At 47.2% G+C, this 24,460-nt stretch overlaps 2 protein-coding genes across 3 annotated transcripts in view; one reads left to right on the forward strand and one right to left on the reverse strand.

The window, feature by feature from the left end:
* Positions 1 to 8,722: 8,722 nt before the first annotated feature.
* On the reverse strand, positions 8,723 to 9,726 carry LOC119386670 (WD repeat-containing protein 54). The gene has a single exon (XM_037653965.2). The coding sequence runs from the start codon at positions 9,710 to 9,712 to the stop codon at positions 8,744 to 8,746; it is 969 nt and encodes a 322-aa protein (XP_037509893.1). The 5' UTR covers positions 9,713 to 9,726; the 3' UTR covers positions 8,723 to 8,743.
* A 951-nt stretch (positions 9,727 to 10,677) lies between these two features.
* LOC119397534 (follistatin-related protein 5) overlaps positions 10,678 to 24,460 on the forward strand; it is a 387,880-nt gene continuing 374,097 nt past the window's right edge. For both annotated transcript variants that reach the window (XM_037664959.2, XM_037664967.2), the window contains exon 1: positions 10,678 to 10,900. The gene's annotated coding sequence lies outside the window, so the exon portion shown is untranslated. The remainder of the gene's footprint in view (positions 10,901 to 24,460) is intronic.

Consider the following 24,460-nt stretch of genomic DNA (forward strand, 5'->3'; position numbering starts at 1 on the left):
ACGGCTCCACTGACGCATTTCCGGCACGGATATGACGTTCTAAAATATAAAGACTAACATATGGCAAAGAAAAAACTAGAAGAAATGGTTCCATCACCGGGAGTCGAACTTACGACCCCTTGATCCGCAGCGTGAAACAACTCCGCCACAGACAGCACGTTCTTCGACATACTAACGGCGTGCTATTTATATACACCATTTGTCGGTGGCTGTACTCAGAGATCGTGGTACATCAGCTTGTTTTCGTTATCGCTAGCGAGATGGCGCGAAGGGCTCGAACGGCGGAACGGCGCGCGTCGCCTCACGCGTTGAGATGAGCGGGCGCCTCTACAGGGCGTGGTCGCTCCTGTGCGCGCGCTTATCTTGTACGTCTTGCGCTGTCACCGCAAGTTGGCGCTGAAGTTACAGAGAGCATGAAGGTCGCTTCACTCACTGCGGCGGCCGCTTTTGCGAAAGGAGCGCACCGCTCACCAACAAATAAGTTACAACTGTGACAGTTCGCGCTCATCCTGTGTATACTTGTGCGTTCGTTTCGTGCGTCGTCCTTTGTATTTGACCAGCGCCCTTTAACTGTTGAGCTGTGACAGTTGTTAGTTCGCGCTCATCCTGTGTATGTTTGTTCCGTGCGTCCTTTCTGCTTGAGCAGCGAGTTTCGAGCTGCTTGCCATTCTTCACGTGACATTACAACTTGTTGCTATAGCACGCATTCCTTCGCCCTCGGGGCGAAACAATTCACAACAAACGCTCAACTACGTCTGTGAAGACACGTTTTACTTTCGTGTTATACCGATTCCTATGACAGAGGGATCAACCATGTTTTTTTTTGTACCTTTAGGGAATTTCTTAACTTGTAGTGGAACTTCTTACAGATTTCTTCGAGGTCACAGTTCTGATGGCTCGTCTGCAATCAGAGTTGACTGTAAATCTTCTTTTATTCTTATTGTTCCGGCACATTATTTATGAATACTAAAGGCAACATGTGCATATGAACAGGATTTAACAGTATATGTTTTACATCTTTTCTTTTGCTGCGCTGGTGAAATTTTGCATATTCCTTTGTGACCTTAGGAGCTGTCCATGTGGCCTTGGCCACAGGGACAGCTGATTAACGGAAGCTAAAAATGCTAAAACTGGTTCACTTAAGAACATGTTCAGTTACAGGTTATCTTGTAATTGATAAGTAGTAACTGATAGCGCATAATTGATAATATATTTTAAATGAACTCTGTAAGGTGTCTGAGCATAATTTATTACATGATAACCACGTGATTTGGAGCATACACGTTGAATACGAAACTAAAACATGAATGCAGGTGTTTGGTATGCTATGCAGGCTCTGTATACAGCAATAAATAGGTGATTCAGAGCATGCATAGCTTGTAATTATTTTAAAGTTTATGTACACCCAATTTTAAAATTTTGAAGCATTCTGTATTTGGTTGCACTGACATGATTTGTGTCCTCATGTACTTCTAGAAACCAACACTATACATCTGTGTCTTGGAAGGAAACACTCCACATCCATAGCTTGGTTTGGCCAAATTTGTTTCCAACAATCCTAATTACACGGAAGCCTGATTGCTCTCCGTTTTATGAAGATTTCACTCATTTAATTGTCCGGACATTCTAAAATATGTGTGATACCGTATAAAATTACAAAATACTTTTTTTATTTCTCAGTCTACACTGTTTTTCCTGTCCTCGATTCTATACAATGCAAGCGGTCGTCGTACATGTGCTCGTTGGTCCCTTGCAACTATGCATGTGTGAGGTCCCGCCTACCTGCAGTGAGAGAGAGAATTCCCTGGTTATATTTGGTGGTATCTATCCCAACAACTGAAAGCATCTTACATCAAATGTATTAAATATCCTATTTACAAAATCACTTAATAGCGCTAACAATAAATGCTACCATTGCTAAGCGCTGATGCCTCACAAACTGAAAAAAGCTGGCATTGGCATTTTCTGTGCTAGTTGTTGTCACAAGAACTTGCATACTTTACACCAGTATTTTGGAGGAGTTGCCGGTGATAATTTTGGCCCTACAAAATGCTGAACGTGTTATAGTTACAGAATCTTGGGTCTTTGTTTGGCTCTCACTCCAAGAAGTGGTTCACACATCTTATTCTCTGGCAGCCTGTCTCTTTACCCTCTAGTTATATTGGTCTAGATACCTGGCCACGAAGGACTAGATGAGGAAATGGCACGTAGCTTGGTGAGAGCGGCCCTTATTGGCTCTGTATGTTCTGTCAGTACTTCCTGCTTTGTTCAGCTTTCATAACTGCTGATAGGTCCAGTAAGTAAACGATTAACGCAAGGCTCCTGAAACACTGAAGTAAAACTTTGGTTTGAGTGAGTTGGTTCATACTTGGTTTAAAGGGGCCATGACACAATTTTGATCGTAATCTGTACTATCTGGGTTAATTCTTGTGTGTGCACAAGCAAGCTGGCGAAATTTTAGCAGCGAAGCTGTTTAGCAAGTCGTTCCTTGTCCGGCGAACCAATAAACTATCATCATCATAACGGGTGTGTGCCACAGAAATTGGGTAAATTCCACTACTCACCACTGGTTCTCTAAAAATGAAGGCAACAGTTAGCCCAACAAATGGCTGCGAAGTGATGGTGGCAAGCCGAAGACCCCGAGTACGTACAACGTGAGAATACTAGGGAACGGGAAAGGCAATTATGGCTGCGAGAAGACACCGAAGCGATGGAAGGCCTGCGCCAACGACGACGTGCCCGTAGATCTGAGAGAGGTGCGAACGCTTGGTTTCAGTGCGAGGTTCTGCCTGCAGTTTGGACATCCGTGTCGTGTCTGACTGTCTGGTTTAACTCGAACCTCTCTGCGCCAAGAATCAACGTACAAATAACCTAGCTAAAACCTAGCAACGACCTGGAAGCAACCTAAAGCAACCTGCATCCCCTAGCAAAGGCCTAGAAACAACCTAGAAGCAACCGGATTAGTCTTCAGAATCGTACAGCTTCGCTGTTTCAAGCCTTGCGCGACTTCGTGCAAGCATCGCCAATTTTTTTAACGTATTTTGTGGAGCACTTAATTTATATATGAACATTTTTATACACACGCCAGCTGCCCAAGAGTCGGGCAACACTGACGTACTCGCGAGCTCTGACGTAACAAGTTGCTGTGCTAGCGTCTGCATTCCGTCGAATTAGAGTGCCTCGATGCGCGCGCCCCCGCTTAGAGTGGTGTCAGCTTTTGAAAGGGCAGGTGCCGCCTCCTCGGCCTTGGCGGCAGCAGCGTGGCCGCCATTTTGAATCCCTCACCCGGTCACTTGTGCGTGGCGCGCGTGCTGTTTTTAGGTCGTTGCTCGTTTCCCTCCAGTTTTATGCGCTCGCTACCGTCACCATGGCCGGGTGTTGCGTGCCACAGTGCACCAATCATTCCAGAAACGCTAGGAGCTGTATCGTTTTAGAAGATACGAGGTTTCTTTGGACAGTAAAAATCAAACGTGACAAGCGGCACCCGAAGAAAACATTATGCACCTGCAGCGTAAGCTTCCAGCCGGTATTTCGAATGCACATGCAAGGATAACTTCTGCCGGTGTTAACCTTGCGTAATAAATGGACACACTGATATCAGCTACATGCTTAAAATGCTTTGGTTCACGTGTGCATGAATCCTGCATTTTTCTTCGCAAACATTCTTTACTGCACTTGGTTGGTCCTGTATCTGCCTTTGATTTTTGCTTTCGCTATTTTTGTGAATTTAAATGTATCATGGAATATATTATGCGTGTTTGTCTGCAGATCAGATGCTTCTTTTTTCCTAATAATAATTATTTGTGAGAATTTACGTCCCAAGAGGCCCGATATGATTATGAGAGGCGCCGTATATAGTGGAAGGCTCCCGAAATTTTGACCATCTGTTGTTCTTTGACGTACACCTAAGTCTAAGTACGCGGGCCTCTGTCATTTCACCTCCATCGAAATGGGGCCGCTGCGGCCGGGATTCCATCCCGCAACCTTCGGGTCACCAGTCAAGCAGCGTAACTAAAACCACGGCGGGTTCTTGTTTTTTATAATCCTTTCCGTGTTTCAAGTGCGCCTTCTCTGCTGGTCTGGTGCCCATGTATATATGTGTGCAGTTAAATGTTTTTTATCCTTCCCTGTTTCTGTGTTTCAAGGTTACATTTTCGTCCTGTCTTAAATAATTACGTAGCTCCTGTTTTTTTAATCATTTACGATCACTGTGAATTGACTAGTGGCAGTTATGTTTTATTGTGTAATTTGCGTTTTATTTGAGTAATTGCTTCTGTCAGCGCAGCATTATTGCGCACAAATAAATGGCCTGTACACTGGATATTAACGCACGCGCGCGCGCGCACACACACACACACATCCAGTATTTATTTTTTTTGAGCAAGGATAATTTATTTATTAATAATGTAAGCCCTGAAGGCTCATACAGGAATGCGCATACAAATTGAACAGTTCTCGCGAAGCGTCTATACAAAGAAGACGCATGAAAACAACAAGACGGAGAAGCATTGTGTACAGTAGACACGCTATGTCAGTAAAAATACAAGAAACAAAGTCACAATGAGTACGTCATGGAAAACCAGTTAATGAAATAAAAACTCAAAGCCATCTTCTTCTCAGTTTTTTGCGCAAGAAGCGCGGTTTTGTATTGCCTCCAAAATCGGAGGCACCTCACCTGGTTTTGCACTGCCTCCGTGATCTGCCCACTTAAGACCAAGTTACGATGTCATGTGATAACGGCATCATATGACGTCACGCCAAAATTTGTGAAGCCCTGATGACGTCACATATGGTGACGTCATCACGTGACGATGATTTTTTGCATCCCTCGTCCCCAACGTCGTGGTACGCTGACGCCGTAGACGCGGGACGCTGACGGTCAAATTTCGCGTTTGATGAGGCATTTAAGACTTTCGCCTTAAAAAATACATCCGACACGGTGGTATAGTGGTGACGGAGCTCGGCTGTCGTTTCCGGCGTAAGGAAGAGGATTCGTTTTCAACATAACAGAGTCTACGTCTACCTCTAGCGCATAACACATGCACAGGCCGTCAGCTTACATGAATTACATGCTTCCTTGATAAACATTTAGGCAACAACAGCAATAAAAGTTGCCCAAGCTTCAAAAAAAGAAAAGAAAAAGAGAAAGATCACTAGCGTGCACTTATTTCCGGACGTATCCACGCACCCCAAGCTCTTTGTGTAGCGCGTTTCGCATGCTGCCGAGATGCGGCGGGATTCGCAATGGCGACCGTCGTAGCAGACGACGCGCCTGTCCTCACCCTCAGCGGAGCGAGCGGGCATCAAGGCACCCTACGTTGAATGATTTTATTCTGTGCTCAGCTGCGCGTGCAGTTGAGCTATTAAAGCTTTCTTCAGCTTGGTATCGAAACTGAACGCTTTGCAGCGGCTGAAACTTTGGTAGAAGTCGACGGCTACGCCCCATGCAGCACATGGCGTCACACACGCGATGGCAAAATGGAGGTCGCCAGCGGTGGCCGGGGTTTATAGCCGGCGGCTTCTGGGCCTGTTTTGCATTGAAATATTCTTTTACAGTTCATTTTGCATGTAGGTGTATAGGCATAATAGCCTCTCTACTCCTATTTTTCGCTGAAAACTGCAAATTGTTGGGTGACCGTGTCGTGGCCCTTTTAAACACTGTGGCTGAGACGAGGACAAGAAAAACTGAGGTACCACGAGCGCTGTGGTGTTTAAGCCCATCATTATGAAGTTTTAATTATCCCTGACGCACCCCATTTAATTGGTATAGAAAGTTCTGCTGTACTCGAAGTATTGAAGTACTGTTAACTAAATTTCGCTGTTGAGCACTTGTCTTAAAATATCCGCAGAGAGCCACTGGTACCTACCTCCTTCGTGCCCATTAGTGGTGGTAAGGCGACGACAGATCACGTATCATTGGTAATTTTCTTGTCATTAAAGGTGCACTAAGAAACACTAAATCAGTTTAGAATCAGTGTTTTTTAAGAACGCTATTGGACATTAACTTGCTGTAATAGGTTCATTACTAGAAAAAGTGGTCAAAGTTCAAATTTTAAATTTCGCACTGTATCAACGCCGATACGTCATATTAAAATTCAACTGATTTTAATTTTGTAATTGGGGCCGCATTGCCCCAGTAAATGTTTCAGGAACTTGCCCTGTTCAGCTTTTGGCTCAGTGAGAAGATGCACTGTAGTAAATTTTTACCGACGAAGAGTGTACTATACCCTAGCAGACGACTTTAAAATTCATGAAGTCACACAGAGCTGGTGTGGGAACTCGAGGAGCTTTGGTTGCCTTTCTTTCCTTTATTAATGGCGAAGCTGTTCTAGCTCGGCGTAAAGTGTGTGGCCGAGCCCGAAAACTATCATCATCATGAACGGGTATGTATGTGCCACAGAATTTGGGCAGATCCCACTACTCACCTTTACGGCGTGGCCTGTAATAACCCTGAGAACGAGTACACAGAGAGAGAAAGGAAGAGAGAAACAAACAGACAGACGGAAAGAAAGATATAAAGAAAGAGAAAAATTCTTGCCGGAAAAACAAATTGTTCATGAGGTGGGATTCGAACCCGCGTGCCCTCGATCCGAAGGCGAGCGTCATAACCACTTGGTTATCCAGGCACGCTAGCACAGCATAACACATGCTTTGTATAGTATAGCGTAGCAATGGGGTGGGTAAGGGAAGTGGGCGTGAGGATGAGAGATGTGATGGTGAGGAGAAGGGGAGAGAGTAAAGCGCAGCACAGAAAGAATGAAAGAGAGAGAAATATAAGAAATGCGGAAAGAAAAGGAAAGATATAGAGAGAACATCAATGAAAGAGAAAGAAGTAGAGAGAGAGAAAAAGATGGAGGAAGCAAGCATCGCGTCGTCTAGCGACCAGAAGATACTGCACCACCTGGCCAAGCAGCGCGCGCGCGGTAGCTAAGCCACGCCCACTGACAGAGACATCGCGAGCCTGGCTGCGTACTCCCGAGAGGAAGCCGCGTATCTCGAAGATGGACGTGTCGGTCGACAGGGAATACGAGCGGCGACGGGCCCGTGCTTCGCTGTGCCAAGCTTTGCGCAACTTAGTGCTAAGTGACCGCAATATTTTATTTTTTGCGTGCTTTCTAGCAGCTGGCTTACCAAGCGTATTATCACTGTAAAATTGCTGTTCTTGATACTGCGGCAGGACAGTTTACCGGTACAGGGAAACCCATTGGTTATTTTATGACTTCTCCATTCCGGTTATTCCGTCTTCTCACCAGTGCCGTGCCGTGCCGTAACCAAGGGCGTCCGCAGAACTTTTTCCAGGGGGGTGCATCAGCAGAGGGTGGGGAAGGGGGAGGGGGGGGCATACAGCATAGGTGGTTTTTTTTTTCATTGCCGTGACATGACCGGCAAGATTAGTTTATAGCAGTATGTAACGTGCAAAGTTGGCTGGTAATCCTGAATGATGTTTCACGCGGATATGCGGGACTGGAGTGCGCTAATCAAAGCTTACTGCTACTGCATAGAAAATTAGTATCTAAAATTCCAAGGGGGGGCAGCTGCCCCCCCTTGCACCCCCCTCCGGACGCCCATGGCCGTAACCAATTTTGTTCGGGAGGAAATGAAGAAAAAGGGGGGGGGGGCACGTGCCCGGTGTGCCACCCCTGGCTAAGCCCATGCCCTTAAATTAACAAGAGCGGCGTTGTCATTGTGATGTACGCACACCTGCTGAGAACCGAGTCAGGACGAGTTCCTTGCGAAATTATTAAAGGAGCGCTACAGAGAAAAGTGATTTACGTGTGATAGTAAATTAACGTGGCTTAGCATTGGGCTAGTGTGCAGCATATATGCGGCGCTTCCCAACGAAAAGAAAAAAAAAGGCGACAGACGTGTTTGTCTTTATTTCTGCCGTCCTCATTCTTTTCGCTGGGAAACGCCGAAGTAAATTACTATTCTTCAGAAACAAAAACACAACTCTTGCCACGATAAGGTGCAAAAAGGAAAGACGCAGCCTCGATGTCCAATTCGCCCTAGATGACGTCATAGATTTTAATAATTTCAAGGGTTTTACGCGCCAAAAACGTGACATCATCGTGAGGCGCGCCGTAGTGGTGGACACCGGATTAATTTTGACAGTGCGGGTGTTTTAAGGTGAGCCTAAATCTAGGTGCATGGGTATTCTTGCATTTTGCCCACACCGTAATGAGGTCCCTGCGGCCGGTAATCGAACCCGTCCTCGAGCTTAACACTGCTGCCAGTGCGACGCCTTAACTGGGAGCAATCTACCACGGTTGGTCGTCATTGATTTTGGCTGCCTCTGTATAGTGTACCAGACTAGCATAGCGTCTGCTGGAGCCAAAATAGCTATTCAGTGGTGAAAATGAAGTACATTCTTCAGCGCTGTAATGGAGCCGGTGACAAGTTTGTGAATTTAATATGAAGTTTTGTAAATTTTAATTGAAGCAACGCGGTCGGGAAATAAAACATTGAAATTGGCGACGTCACGCTGAAGTGGCGAATTTCAAAGTCCTTTCGTCCACATTAATTAATTTTCCCTTCATCTAATGATTACTAGCTTAAATTAAAAGCTACAAATAATGCCCCCTATATTTTCCTTGCCTTGACTAACAAAAAAGTTCTCAGTGGTCCTCTTAGACTTTACTAATGATCCAATTCTTAGCCAGTCTCCCAGAGTGAGTATGAGCCATTCACAAAATAAAAACGATCGCGCGAGCAAAATAAGGAATTTAGTAGGGATCGAGAGCGTTTATTTTTTGAACATGAACACTTCGGCAGAGTCATAAGCGACTGCGGCGAAAGAGCTTCCATCGGGCGTGAGAAAGGCGCAACCCATCAGCATGGAATCCGCGACGCTTTCCCCGTGCACGTGGTCGATGGTGTGCTCACCCTCTCGGTCCAGCTGCCAAACGCGCACGTAAGAGTCTTCGGCAACAGACAGGGCGAGCCCCGTGTCCGGAGCGACATCGATGGCCGTGATCCAGCGGGCGTGCGCCGTGGCCTCGGCCATGAGTTGAAAAGAGCGCGTGCTGAACACGCGCAGCTCGCCCGTACCATAACCCGCCAAGACGAGGTCGTGCCAGACGCGGACGCTCACGCAAGGGCTGCTGCCGACCGGCGGCAGCTTGCGAAGCAGGCTCAGAGCCGTTTTCCCCCGCCACAGACAGATGCCGCCGCCGTCGTCGGCGCTCGCCATGATCTCACCGTGGCTGTGGATGTCGGCCACGGCGTGCGGTGCGTGCTCGGTGACCCGTTGACAGAAAGTGACGTTCAGGTCGCGCGAAACTAGGTGTACCAGAATGGTGCCCGCGTTGGTACCGACGCAAAGCAGACTGGGGCCGCACGTGCCGATTCCGCGCGTGAACGTCTCCTCAGTGGCGTCCAGGTCCTGGGGCAGCGGATGACAGTGGAGGAACACCGAACCGTCCCATTCGAAGATCTGGAAGGCTCGTGTCGAGGCAATCACTAACAGAGTCTTAATGTCGTCCAGTTTGACCCATTTCACTTGCGTGAGTTCGGTGCAGGGGCTGCCACCGATGTCTTTGCAAGCCACTTGCGACTGGTGCACGCTGCCATCGGGAGACCGGAAGAGCGTAGTGACCTCCGTCTTTCCCACGAACGCTAAGTTGATCTTCCCGCCCTCGGTACAAGTGGTCAGGTTGTTAGGCAGCGGACAGGCGCTGTGCCGGCACAAGAGGCTCTTGTCCTTTTGGTACATGGTGCTGCCCGATACTGTGTGCCGACGAGCGCGCTGCTGCGCTTCGGCTGTCCCGTATTGCGGCCGAACGTGATCGATACGCGTGCGTGCGAAAAGTGAGTCTGTGAGGTGCTATGGCAACGCGTGGTTTGAAATGGCTACGCCAATGTCCTGTGGACATTGTGCAATATAAAACGGAAGGAAAGGTTCCTATTGTGCCGTTAATGGCAGGCCGCGTTTCACGCTTGCACTAATGCATGCAGCGCACATATGAGTACTTGCATAGAATACAGAAGTTAAGAAGAAAAAAAAAAACAACTCCCATAGGAAACTGCTTGCATAGAATACAGAACTTAATATACATATATTAAACTTCCAGATAAAGCTCCCATCATCACCAATGTATTGCTGTGGACGAAAAAAAAGTGCGCTCATTTTTTTTACCCCTCCCACCAAAAGAAAAGAAAATAAAGACGAAAAAAGCCTTGACGAACTTATTTTACCACCACGAATATGGTATACTTCCAAAGCACGCGCTCTTATAGGTGGACGCTCTAAAATGCCCCTTTTTGAACTTCGCAAGCTTAGAGTGTGGGCTGAATGCAGCATTGAAAATGCACTGTTCGTTGATTTGGGAGAATTGTATTTCACGCGCCTTATCGCGAACTATATTCATAATCGACGGGGTTGCCTCCTAAATTTTTACCAGAGCTTCTCGCGCCCACGAACAAGACAGAAAAGCGAAACCGAAACCAGCGTCATGTGTAGCGCGCAGTGCGAAAAAAAAAAAAAACTTTAAACGTGACTGCCAGCGCCCTCTCGTAGAGAGTAAACGCAATGCTGTCGTTTTGTCCGGGCTTTCGAGAGCTTGAGCGAATTCACCTTTTAGTCTCAGAGGACACAGTGCTGCGCGTTGACGTCAAACAAGAGCAGAGAGGGCGAGGGCCCGACGTAAGCGACTCACTGCGGCGGCGTCGGAAAACGCCGAGAGAGCCCTCTCACAAGAGAGGCTGCTTCGCTCGCGTGCCGCCGGTCCACTGCAGTGAAAAAAGCAGTCAGGAGTCGTTCAGACGCGGTGCGTTGTTGTGGAGCTCGCCGGCGGAGAGCTCGCAAAGTCGCGCGGCTCGGTACGACGTTCGTGCAGCGGCTCTTCAGGCAAGGACCGGGGTCTCGCTAGGAGGAGGAGTAGTCCTGCACCTTCCGTCCAAGGTAAGCATGACCACACAGCGAGCTGTCCGGTCCAGTCGTTGTCCCGAAGCGCCGCGCGGGGCGGGGAGCGGTGGGCTTCACCGGAGAACACCGCTGCCGCGGTCGGTCGCCATCTCCGCGCGCGCCGTGTTGCCACCGACGTTCTGACGCTCATCACGGGACAGCAACGCGAGTCCGATCCCGCGATATGAAGCAGCGGGACCTGGCCAGCGTTCTAAGACCGCGGTGACGCGCCGCCCGATCGCACGCCGAGCGGCAGAGCAGGCCGGAACGGCCGTATAACGTGCGCACCGAAGCGAAGGAAAGGCCACATTGCTCCCGAAAATCGATGTGTTGTTAGTTTTGTGCGGATCGTTGATTCGCGCGAATCATGACGCGCGCTCACGCACACACGCACGCACGTGCAAGTTGTGTTATTTGTTTCTGTTGCGCTTACACACACACACACACACACACACAAAAAAAAAAAAAAAACGTGATATGGAAAGAAAGGTGCGTGCCGCCGGGAAGAAAGGAATGGGAAGTCACCCGAGCGATTCCATTGTCTTGAAAAATGGCCCGCAAGTTCCCCATTCAGCTGCACTGTGGGCTGACCCACTTTTACTCCCGAATGCTTCCGGTGTACGAAAAGAACACAAGAGTACAGTACGCGAGATGGTGGAAAGTAATTGTTTCTGGCCCGCTGCTGAACTAGGAAATTGTACCGTGCAATTCCAACTATAGGAAAAACAGCGCCTTCAGCGTGACGCGTTAATCACTAACGTTAAAGAGAGATAGAGTGCAAAAAAAAAAAAAAAAAACATTTTCATTGCACGCCAAATCAAGAAACGCAATACCCAGTGGGCTGTTTAATGTACAAAATATTATTAAAAGATGTAAAACGCGGCTCCGCTTCTGGCGCGCAATGTAAACAGAATGGCTATACGGAAGACGTCACAATCACAGTGCGCTGCTCGGCCTCAACTCTAAGCTCTTCATATAAGCGAAGCACTGGTTTGTGAACAAAGCGCAAATGATAGCTTGTCATCAAATATTCCTGAGACATGTAATCCACGGCACCGAATACGCAGGTAGTTTAACGCGAAAATGATAAATAAGCGCAGCATTAGGAGGCTACAAACTGTGTACAAAGACGCATCTCCGTTAGTCTATACCATACCCGACGAGAGCGCTAAAGGAGAGAATCCACAAGAAATTTTCCTTGAGCATTCTCTCTTTAACTGCGCTTCAAGCTTTCGCTTGAAGATTGGGAGTCTGGAGATGTTAATACAACAGGAAAAAAAAAAGATATAAAAAAGGGGAGGGGTAGTGAGCACGTTCACGAAGACTGGCTCTTTGATACAGTTGTTCCAGAGGATACAGGTAAGTGCACATTTGTTGGAAGTCTTTGGTTATGTTCGTTCGAGGACGTACGTCAACTCAACAGCTCCATGCGAACGCGCGGTGTAGAAATGACGCGTTTCTCCGAATCCATTGCTGTGTAACCGGTTATGTATTTAGCACAATAAAGACACCTGCACTATGCACATGTGTCCGAAGCAGAGATGTGGGTTTTGCAAAGTCGGGTGCGTGTGCACAAACGTCTGCGCACGCATGGGCAGGTGTAAAGGTGTGCTTTAATGACTCGCTCCTATTTCCTAATCGCGTTGATTCCCTAACCTTTGTTGAGAGCCTTCCTTTGTGCGCAACCTAAATTGTGCTGCCAGCGGCAGGCTCACCTCGCTCTACATATACCACAGCTCGAAATTTGCGCAACGAGTCACGAATATTAGTTCGTATTTGCGTAGACTATGGACACGTCCATCATTACTTTCGCTGTGTCTCAAAACAGTCACTGGGCTTACAGCAACTGAAATTTGGGCTAGCTTGTAAAAGCTCTATATTGTAAAAAAAAGGGCAAAAGTACTTTGCTTGCCCGCGTACGTATTCTCGGGAACACAATGATGGGCTGCATTCATGGCGTACTCTGGTTTGCACGGTGCAACTGGTGCAACAAGAAGGCGTTCACGACATTTTGGCCGCTTAAACGAGGTTTTAGCGAGATTTAAGGCATCAAAGTATTCGGTAAATGTATAAGCAAAATGCTTCAACGTTCCCAGAGATAAGGAATGAAAGTTACTGATGGCGCGCACTCATGCACGTTGTATGCATCTCATTTAAAAGGCTACTACGTAAGGTATCGAACCGACGCCCGTGTGACTTTTCGATATTGTATGACATCTTCGACATTTTTCAAGAATAATAATATCTGGGGTTTTACGTGACAAAACCACGATATCATCATGAACCACGCCGTAGTGGAGGGCCCCGGAAATTTCGACTACTTGGGGTTCTTTAACGCGCACCTGAACCTATACGTACCCGGACCTTTAGCATTTCGACCCCATCGAGATCCGACCTCCGCGGCCGGGATCGAACCCACGACTTTCGGCTCAGCAGCCGAGCGCCGTCACCTCTATACTACAGCGGTGGTATACATCACAAAACGTCTGACGCATAGATACGACAGGCCAGCCAACCGGTGAACGAGCAGAAATAACCACTCTCCATCGCAAGGTGGAGAATATTTCCGCTATATGATTGGATCACCCTTAGCCATGGGTATAGGCTTCCAGCTTTCCAGGGTTGATAAAAAGGAAGAAGAGAAAGGAAAGGACAGTTACTACCAGGCCCGTAGCCAAAAATTTTCTTCGGGGGGCGGGGGGTGGGGCACTTGCTGAAGATCTTGACTATTTTAGAAAAACACATATTCTCATTATTTATTTTCGGTAAAATACCCCCTCCATCAGAATTTCAGAGAAAAGAGGCGGGCCCCTAGCCCCCCCCCCCCTTCCCCGAAATTCCGAAATCCCTCCTCCCTCCCCACCGCCACCCTTGGCTACGGGCCTGCTTATTACTTGAGCCCTTTCTGGCTCATGCACCATTAGACGCGTGTAACGCGTCCCCAGAAATCGGAACACCTTGCATTGTCGCTATGTGGAAATGAAATGCAGCGGTAGAAAAAGCCCAGTGAAATAGTTTCTTGCGTCAAGCAACACGAGAACTTATTCCTCTGTTTTTATTTTCTTTTAACTGCACACTCTAGATGACTCAATAATTCGGCGTTACTGTAATGAAATGGTCTTTAAAACGAAAGTAAACAGAGGAGGGGTGTTTCCGCACTATATCTTTGGATTTGTTTGATCGTAAACAGGACATATCAGACGGGTACTAAATTCATCCACGGCATATGCTTTAATTTTTGTGTTCTCGCACAGTACTATTAGTCGCATTTGAAGGGAGTATACTTTTCGGAAGGGGCGCATACAATATCGCTCATATGCAATGTCTCTACACTGATAAAGTTATATCGAACCTGTTGGAATGGAAGGGTATTGAGGCTAAAATTGTTGTAAACACTTTTCTTTAAATGAAACAATTCAAGTTGAGAAAAAAAATCCGGTAGATAACGAAAATATTAAACTGCTCGAATTAATACTGATTGATAATTACAGCGCTAGAGCAAACACTGAACTAAAGGAAATTTAAACGTGACCAGGTAGATAAGTTTAATGTGCATTTTCGACAGAGACGGAAAAGTCGGAAACCGTGCGGTGATGTAAAGATCGAGTATTGTGATCATTTGTTGTCACATACAGCGCCATTATGCTGATGGACAAGACACCAGCGGCGGTAAACGTCGTCCGGGTGCACACTCTAAGAAAAAAGAGAGTCAAAAGAGGGTCATGGAACCGTGACTCTCCTCGGGTGTCCATCTGACCCCTTTTGGAAGGTACAGGCAGAAAAAAAGAGTTCGCATTTGGGAAGGAGTCACTGGACCCTCCTGAAGCGCGTTTCGATTGGCTTCGGTATACGGAAGAGCCGCCGTATACGCCATACATATCGCACGCTCGCCCTTTGGCGCCGTTGTGGCGCATTGCTCGGCGACGCAGACGGGGTTGGCGCCGGGGTGGCGCGCCGCTCTCCTCTCTCAGTCGTCTCAGTCTCCTGGTCTATTGGAATGCGTTGCGTGGATGAGTTGGTTGCGCGTCTTCGGTGGTATTGACGCCGGCTCCGTGCACGAAGTGACGCTTGGAGGGCGGAATATTCATGGAGCTGTGGATACGGACAACGGGCGCCAGTTAACGGTGAGTGTACTGCTTTCGTAGGCACTAATTATACAGCTTTAGCTGGGCGTCTGCAGCAGCTCTGCGGAAGTTATCTGCCAGCCATTTCCAACAGCAGCCTGTGCCCGCGGGGCTGTTGCGGATGGCCAACTATAGCTGTCAGTTAACGAGTTCCCACCGTTATGCGCGTTGCTGTACAAGCTCCCATAAAGTGAGCGATGCAAACAATAATCGAGAGTCATTTCTTGCTGATCGCACGTCGTGTCTGCACTACTGAAGGTGCAAGATGTCGTTTTGAGAAGCACTTAAGTCTACTTCATCATAACATTTCTATCTACCTTGAGTGTGCAGCGTGCTTCCACGCGTGGGAACGTGAAAAAAAGAGCCTGTGTACAGAACCCTTAGACGCACTATATGTAATGGTTTTTGTTGGCTTAAAGACGGTAGTTTGAGGTGCAGATATAGTACGGTGGCTTCCAGAAAGTATGCGGTAGTCATTAAAGTTGGACACGCCTCGCCGGTGAAAGTGAAAAAGCTCTAGACTTTCGACGGCGCGCGTTGTTGCGGCCGCCGGCGTGCACTCTTTTCCCTCGTTTCTGTTTGCTGTTTTCGTGGTTTGCATACAGTGCGATGACGTTGGGCGCTATAACAGAATCGAGTGAGTGTACGTGATTGTGGGAGTTATGTGCGCTAATTCTAGCATATGACATGTCTGATCTCGACGTAGACGGCGTACGCACGCGCTGGGTGTCGTTCGGGCCCTAGTACTCGCATCTGTTTATCTGAGTATTTAAGGATGGGTTACGTTTGTAAAACGTGCGGTCAATAACCGCTCACGGCATGCCTCTGGCTGCCGGAGGATGTGCTTTGTTGTTTTGTTGTTAGCCTTTATTATGTCTGTGTGAACCACTTATATTGTGTAGGTTGTGCAAACGTTTACTGCAATTTCATTTTCTCATCATAATATCACGTTCTGCTTTTCAGATACCGTTTTTCATGGTGCTCACGCTGGACAGGAGCGACAACCTAGCAAGCCACAAGTCTGATGCTTCCAGCCGTCACCCACTTTTGATTTATTCTTAATCACAAGGAATAAATATGGAAACATGATGGCGATTTCTGCTGTTCATTTAGCACCATATGACACTGTGCACATCACAGTCACACATTTATTGGCTATACTCATAGAAGCATGTAAATGAGGAATACCCAAACTTCTTAATTGGAAATCACAGACCATCTTTTCGCGCTTTCTATATAACTTTGTTGGAAAATATGTGTTGTTTTGACGAGTTTTTTAAAAATAATTATAAAACTGAACTATTCTTTTTTTACAGTCGCTGGGCAGAACGGCAAGTATTATTGGACTTGCTTAAAATGAATACTCCACTATTTTCAACAGTAGTCGCGCAAAAATAGAGCAAGGATCAAATGAGTAGCTTAAAATACTTGTGGAGTCGCTTGATGCTTTGGTGTGGGTCCCTTGACCCCCCTAGGAGCGTTACCGGCAAGAGTCGTCTGACTCCCTATGAGTGATAACGTGATCCTCCCGATGAGAGTCTTTGCACTCTTCCTAGAGGGTCAGGGGACTCTCCTAGAGCGAGCCGACCCTGACCCACCAAGAGAGTCACCGTGACTATTTAAAGAGAGTCGTATACGTGGCAAGTCAGAACTCTCCGAAAAGAGTCACGCATACTCTCTTTTTTTCTTAGAGTGCACTCTAAGAAAAAAGAGAGTCAAAAGAGGGTCATGGAACCGTGACTCCCTTCGGGTGTCCATCTGACCCCTTTTGGAAGGTACAGGCAGAAAAAAAGAGTTCGCATTTGGGAGGAGTCACTGGACCCTCCTGAAGCGCGTTTCGATTGGCTTCGCTATACGGAAGAGCCGCCGTATACGCCATACATATCGCACGCTCGCCCTTTGGCGCCGTTGTGGCGCCTTGCTCGGCGACGCAGACGCAGACGGGGTTGGCGCCGAGGTGGCGCGCCGCTCTCCTCTCAGTCAGAGAACACCCATGTCTCAGTCGTCTCGGTCTCCTGGTCTATTGGAATGCGTTGCGTGGATGAGTTGGTTGCGCGTCTTCGGTGGTATTGAAGCCGGCTCCGTGCACGAAGTGACGCTTGGAGGGCGGAATATTCATGGAGCTGCAGACACCGATAACGGGCGCCAGTAAACGGTGAGTGTACTGCTTTCGTAGGTACTAATTATACAGCTTTAGCTGGGCGTCTGCAGCAGCTCTGCGGAATCTGCCCGCCATTTCCAACAGTAGCCTGTATCCGAGGGGCTGTTGCGGGTGCCCAACTAAAGCTGTCAGTTAACGAGTTGCCACCGTTATGCGCGTTGCTGTACAAGCTCCCATAAAGTGAGCGATGCAAACAATAATCGAGGGTCATTTCTTGCTGATCGCACGTCGTGTCGGCACTACTGAAGGTGCAAGATGTCGTTTTGGGGTGCACTTTAATCTACTTCATAATAACATTTCCATCGACCTTGAGTGTGCGGCGTGCTTCCACGCGTGGGAACGCGAAAAAAAAAAATGCCTGTGTACAGAACGCTCAGACGCACTATATGTAATGGTTTTTGTTGGCTTAAAGACGGTAGTTTGAGGTGCCGATATAGTACGGTGGCTTCCAGAATGTACGCGGTAGTCATTCAAGTTGGACACGCCTCGCCGGTAAAGTGAAAAAAGCTCCGGACTTTCGACGGCGCGCGATGTTGCGGCCGCCGGCGTGCACTCTTTTCCCTCGTTTCTGTTTGCTGTTTTCGTGGTTTGCATACACTGCGATGACGTTGGGCGCTATAACAGAATCGAGTGAGTGTACGTGATTGTGGGAGTTATGTGCGCTAATTCTGGCATATGACATGTCTGATCTCGACGTAGACGGCGTACGCACGCGCTGGGTGTCGTTCGGGCCCTAGTACTCGCATCTGTTTATCTGAGTATTTAAGGATGGGTTACGTTTGTAAAACGTGCGGTCAATAACCGCTCACGGCATGCCCCTGGCTGCCGGAGGAAGTGCTTTGTTGTTTTTTGTTAGCCTTTATTATGTCTGTGTGAACCACTTATTGTGTAGGTTTTGCAAACTTTTACTGCAATTTCATTTTCTCATCATAATATCACGTTCTGCTTTTCAGATACCGTTTTTCATGGTGCTCACGCTAGAGTCACTAGAAAAATTCTAGAGTCACTAGAAAAAGTGACTCTAGCTCACGCTGGACAGGAGCGACAACCTAGCAAGCCACAAGTCTGATGCCTCAAGCCGTCACCACTTTTTTATTTATTCTTAATCACAAGGAATAAATATGGAAACATGATGTCGATTTCTGCTGTTCATTTAGCACCATATGACACTGTGCACATCACAGTCACACATTTTAGTTGGCTATACTCATAGAAGCATGTAAATGACGAATACCCAAACTTCTTAATTGGAAATCACAGACCATCTTTTCGCGCTTTCTATATAACTTTGTTGGAAAATATGTGTTGTTTTGACGAGTTTTATTAAAATAATGCTAAAACTGAACTACTCTTTTTTTACAGTCGCTGGGCAGAACGCCAAGTATTATTCGACTTGCTTAAAATGAATACTCCACTATTTTCAACAGTAGTCGCGCAAAAAGTAGAGCAAGGATCAAATGAGTAGCTTAAAATACTTGTGGAGTCGCTTGATGCTTCGGTGTGGGTCCCTTGACTCCCCTAGGAGCGTTACCGGCAAGGGTCGTCTGACTCCCTATGAGTGGTAACGTGATCCTCCCGATGAGAGTCTTTGCACTCTTCCTAGAGGGTCAGGGGACTCTCCTAGAGCGAGCCGACCCTAACCCACCAAGAGAGTCACCGTGACTATTTAAAGAGAGTCCTATACGTGGCAAGTCAGAACTCTCCGAAAAGAGTCACGCATACTCTTTTTTTTTTTAGAGTGTGGGGCTTGTACTGCATACAGACGCTCCGTGGTCCTTTGTACTTTCCTAGCACCTCTCAGCCGCCGAAGCACCCAACACCTGTACGCTGAGATGGGCGGCACATAAGTCGTCCTTCAGGCACGTATCAGCGACACCCACAGGGCGTATCCAGCAGACCATAGAGGCTTGAAAACGTTCGAAGCGCACGTAACGCGAAATAGCGAGGAAGCGCAGCCAGGAAATGGCCCTTTTTTTTAATGCGCTCTGTCTGCTTCCATAAAGGACCATTAGAAACAGCGGAAGAGACAACTCTCGCCACTAAAGAGAAATGTCAACGCGGACTTCTTCAACGGCTTTCGTACATGTGCAGGTAATGCCTTTAGAGGCGTTATAGGTACTAAGCTAATTAGTTAAGAGTTTGATCATGGTGGTGCGTGAATTTATATTATATATTTCAGTTGTCGTTCCGAACAATTGCGTTTCATGTCTCGCTTTGCTGCGCACCCTTCACATGAAGGGAATACTTCATCTGCGTTCGAACAGCGATTCTTGCAAACTTGCTCGTCAGAACCTCACTAGGTGCTGTTTGTTAGTTGTTCTACTGTTAACTAATCCCGCTGATGTAACCCTTCCTCATAACAAACGTACGCAAGGATAATTACGGACCTCGAACACAAAGCCGTTATTCCTTTTGTATTGGCGGAAAGTGTAATTGTAACCTTTGTGAAAGTTTTCATGTGACTGGAGGCTAGGCCATAGGTTTACAGCTGGGCGTCAGTGTACTTATGTTTTCAGCTAACGAACATGCTAAGTAAGCAACTAGCCGTCAGTGCGCCACGAAACGGAAACGATGGGCCACTGAAGAGTGATGGTGATGTTATTGGCAGTCAATAGACGTGTCATCGTAAAAACCAACGTTAATATATATTTTTCCTTTTTTTTGCGCAGTTTCTTCGTGAATTTAGAAAGTGTCAGGAAACGTAGGAAAAGAGGTGGCCTCGCAGTGATGTCTTAGTACTTCTAAAACACGCAGCGAAAGTAGAAGGGTAAAGGGTGAACAAATGCGGAGGGTGTGCGGCAACACCGATGCCACGAGAGCACGGCCAACGTTTTAATCGCCGGCTCCTCCGTCCATTCAACGTTACGCTTCGCCGTCTTGCAAGCCAAGTACGCATTTGCGTGTTCCCCCAGACTCGCTTTGTTCTTTTCCACGTCTGCGAGACAGCAGGTTGCGCAGGACGCTGAATGTACGGATATCACTCGATCACCAGCGCCAGCATGCGCCACCGAGCACGGTGCCACGCGATTGTCCACCCTCCTCTCTCACCTTTTAGCGCTTGCTTTTGCGCCTTCTTGTGCGTATACTCACGCGGTCCCCAGACTCTGCGCGCGTGAGGCGTCGTACCGAGTAAGAAGGGGGATAAGGGCGTACAGGGGGGGGGGGGGGGGACGGTGCTATCCAGGGAGGAGTCGGGGCAGGTGGCCGAGCGCGGCCAGCTGGCCAGATGGCGATATGGGACAGAATGCGCTTTCAACCCCCCCCCCCCTCCCCCTCTCCCTCCCCTAACTCTCGACCGCATCGCCGATGGCTCATCTCCGCTCGCTCCCATCCAGCACTCCTGGCGTCCGGTGTTGGTGGGGGGTTCCTTCGAGGAAAGAAGCCACGCGTCAGGAGCAAGGCCAAAGGGCCGCCATCATTCTCGGTCTCTGGCCAGCCAGCCGACCGCGCAAATATACTGCGGCGATATGCGTGCACCCGCGCGCGGCTTTCCTCTGCTGTGGGTTTGGGACCCTTCTTTTTCGCTTTTGCGAGAAAGCTCCGGCCGGGTGTAGCGCAGATCCGGACAGCCGCGAACCATTGTGCAGGACGACGTCAAGGGACCCTCGGCTTAGCATATATTACACGGCGCGTAGTTAGCGGGCAGGATTATGAGCTTTTTGTTTTGAGCCGGAGAAAATTACGACAATGCTGTGTTCACGAAAACGCTTAAGCGCAGTTTTATTTGCTAGCAGGGAAGGTTGTATATTACAGTCGGCTTTAATAAAACTTCTCAGTGTTGTTCTAGGAGCTCGTTTATATGAGCCAACCGTGAACCGAATTTCGTCAAACCACTGGCAGACACGATTATCACTTGCCAATAACTTGAGAGAGGAGAGAAATAATTAGATGCAATCAACGAGAAAGTTGATCGGAAGATACATATCCAATTTGCTACCCTGCACTAGGAGAAGGAGTTGAGTTGTCAAATGTATACATAGCTCCGTCTTACACAACGGTGTACTGTAATATGAGAAAATGGGGCGTCGCGCGAGCCTGCGGCCGTATTTTTGGGCTAGTGGGTTGAAAGTACGCCCTCAACTGCGTGCAGGCTGCACCTGTATACAGGTCTTCCTACCGACGTTCTAATATCGGCGCGATGGTGCGTAGTACGTGTTGAGTTGTAGTGGTCTCCGATTAAACAAAAGCTAACGATGAACAAAGCTTTACTTACAGTGACATCCGGCTGGCTGCTCATCCTTTTAACAATTCATTTCTCAGTATAATCGAATCTTCGCCATTTTTACAGTTTGCCTTAATGCAGCGGAATTGCATTCGAAGCTGTTTTTGCCTTAGACGCATTCGATGAGGATTTCAGTAGCCACGAAAGAAGTAATCACTGCGTGAAGACGGTCGTGTTAAACAAGACGACCCGATGTCAAGAGATTCGGCCCATTTAACACTTTTATCGCATGCATAATCCCATTTTTCTGGCTTTAAATGTAGCATAGCATAAGAAAGATGTCAGCGCAGTGTTGCACCAGTCGTATGCTGTTCCACACGCAATCAATGCGTTCGATGTGTTTCTGTTTTAGGGGCGAAGCGAATGGAATTAAAATTACGCTGCTACATACGAAGCGCCCTATACTTTGCCATCCAAATAAATATTTTCCAAACGACTCGATCACCAAAGAATGATCGAATACGGAAATCGGGATACTGAATCTGGATACCGCGCTATATTACGCCGTCGACGGTTTTTTAAGGAGACACCAAAGAGGAAAACGATTTTTCTCGTATTAGTAAATTACTCGCTCACAATACCAAAATCACCACGCTTGCCGCGAGAAGACGCGCAAAAAGGAAATGCGGGCGGCGACGCCACCTTGAAATTACCGCACCAAGCACCGTGACGTCATATATTTTTGACGTCGTCTACTAGGGCCTACGTTGTTCCTAATCCGTAAGAATAAAGCACATTGTCCTCTTAGTGGGCCAGACACTTAACGTAGCAAGTGTCACGAAATTTCGTTGCGCCAATGACGCCAAAATACCAAAAATACACTTTGAAATCCGTGACGTCACGCGCGGAGATATCGGCGCGAAATTTAAGAGTGAGACTTTTGACTGATTTTCTCCTCTATTAGTACACATATAATGGTGAAACTAACGTCATTAGAGTTTTCAGAGTACAATTTATCAGTCTACAAAGATTAATTGTTTCACTTTGTGTCCCTTTAAAGATACGGTGATGGTTTTTAAGTGCGAAACAATGCAGTTTTTCTTTAATTATATGGTATTTTGGAGATGTTGGCACTTTTGTATAGCGCCGGCTACTCCTTTTCACAGATAATAGAATGCGTAAAAATCACAGCAACGAAAAAAAAAAAAGCTTTGCATAAAATAGCAGCTAGGCAGAGTTCACGTAAGTCCGGACATTCACATAACAACACACACACACAAACACACCCGAAGAAAAAAAAAACGAAATACAGACCCGTCACATAACACTATAGTTCACATAAAATGCAGTTACACGCTACGCAACGTCCAGTCACATAGCAGCACGGAAATTCAGCTCTTGTGCTTTAAGCTTGTTGAAGAAGTGAAAGCGCTTGCGAAAAGGCAGCGTTTTATCCTTTGGCATTTTATTTGGAGGAAATCGTATGCACTCGCGCTTTAAAGTGTAATCACATCAGCGACACATCACATCAGCGACAATGTGATTGCCAAGCGATCACATTGCTTGGCAATGTTCTTTTGGAGGGCGTAGCCATAATTTTATTTTGGGGGCGGTACCCGACCCCTTTATACGTATGCCCGTGTGTGCGTTTGTATGTGTGCATGTATGTATACACATACAAACGGAACAATTCAGGGGGAGAGGTACCTTTAACCCCCCCCCCCTCCCCCGCCCTAATTTAGGTACGCCTGTGGTTCCTTCCGACTCATCATTATATGTGTACGAGCCAATGTGTGTGAGGAGCTTGTAGGGCGGTGCGGTCGCCTGTAACTCTCAGTATGGAATGGTTAAACAATCACTGATAACGGACTGACTTTTCTCTCCGTAGCTTGCCGGATCAATAACTCTGCGAGAGTGCTTAACATTCGGAGAGACTGTGTTAACAGTGCCCCAGATGTCGGTTGCTCCGTATTGGCTGGCGGGCTTTCGTATTCTCCTAATTCTGTGACACCACTGTTTTCTGTTCTTGCACAGCTTGGCTACGGTCAGTGCACGAGTCTTTTAAGCGCGCGGAGAAGTTGTTTCAGCGAACGCAATAATGGAAAGGCAGGGTCTAGCTGTTTTCGCTTGGTGCGTCGTTTTCGTCTGGTTTTTCCTGAAAATCTCGCGATAGGTTGAATTAAATGCACATGTAATCTGAGACAAAGTTGAGGATTTTCTAGTGTCCACAAAAAAAAAAGCACAAAAATGTTCTGTCGTTACGCAAAAAAAAAAAAAAATGCTCTTGAAAAACGTTGGTTTTCCTACCATTCTAGCACTAAAGCGATCCCAACTTGTGGGGTGCAACGCTGCTGTTGCAGCAAGAGGGTACGTTAAAAAAAAGAATACACGCATTGATGGTGCGTGTAAACTAGTGCGATTTTTAATTGCACAGACTATCTAGTAGGAGCCATTTTATGCATGTAACGACGTCCCTCTGCAGCGGTCCGGTGCAACACTATATGAGAATTCTAACGAACCTGAAGAAATTTTAAAGCCTGCATTGCACTGCACACTTTTTATTAATTAAAAAATATGAGAAGGTGCGCCTCCTTAGAAAGCCGCTCATGCCTAATTTCCAAGTACGTCGGGGAATAGCGAGATAAGCATGCAAGATGAAGTTATTAACGAGCACTTCACGCACAAACACAACTCGTGAGCACACAAATAGTGTCCTTATACAGACATCAGCACCAGGAGGATGATGTAATGTGAGGACAGTTACCTTGTCATCATAAAATTTTGCTTCATAGGCACCACTTTCGAGATATCAGTTCTTAAATTGTGCTATGTAAGGCATTTGCGCCCCGATTAAGAACGTTTCAAGGCTCCGTGTCGCAATTTGGGACGATATTAGCTGCAACGCCAATGCATTTCCTTAGTAGATACTGGGGACGGATGTCTAGAAAACGATGTCAGTCTTAGTATTTTATTGCGGTACTAATTATGGGGAGTGTACAAGCGAACATTCCGCCGTCGGCGTTGGTGTTTTGGCCCACGCAAAGTCCCAATTAAATAAGAGCCATCGTGTTTTGCGCGCAGTACGCTGTGAAATCAAGGAAAACCACGCG

This window comes from Rhipicephalus sanguineus, chromosome 1 (genome assembly GCF_013339695.2).
Source record: "Rhipicephalus sanguineus isolate Rsan-2018 chromosome 1, BIME_Rsan_1.4, whole genome shotgun sequence".
In the NCBI taxonomy this organism is placed as follows: domain Eukaryota; kingdom Metazoa; phylum Arthropoda; class Arachnida; order Ixodida; family Ixodidae; genus Rhipicephalus; species Rhipicephalus sanguineus.

What these genes read in the sequence shown, in the direction of transcription:
- LOC119386670 (XM_037653965.2), bottom strand. Translation starts at nt 9,712, where the DNA reads ATGTACCAAAAGGACAAGAGCCTCTTGTGCCGGCACAGCGCCTGTCCG.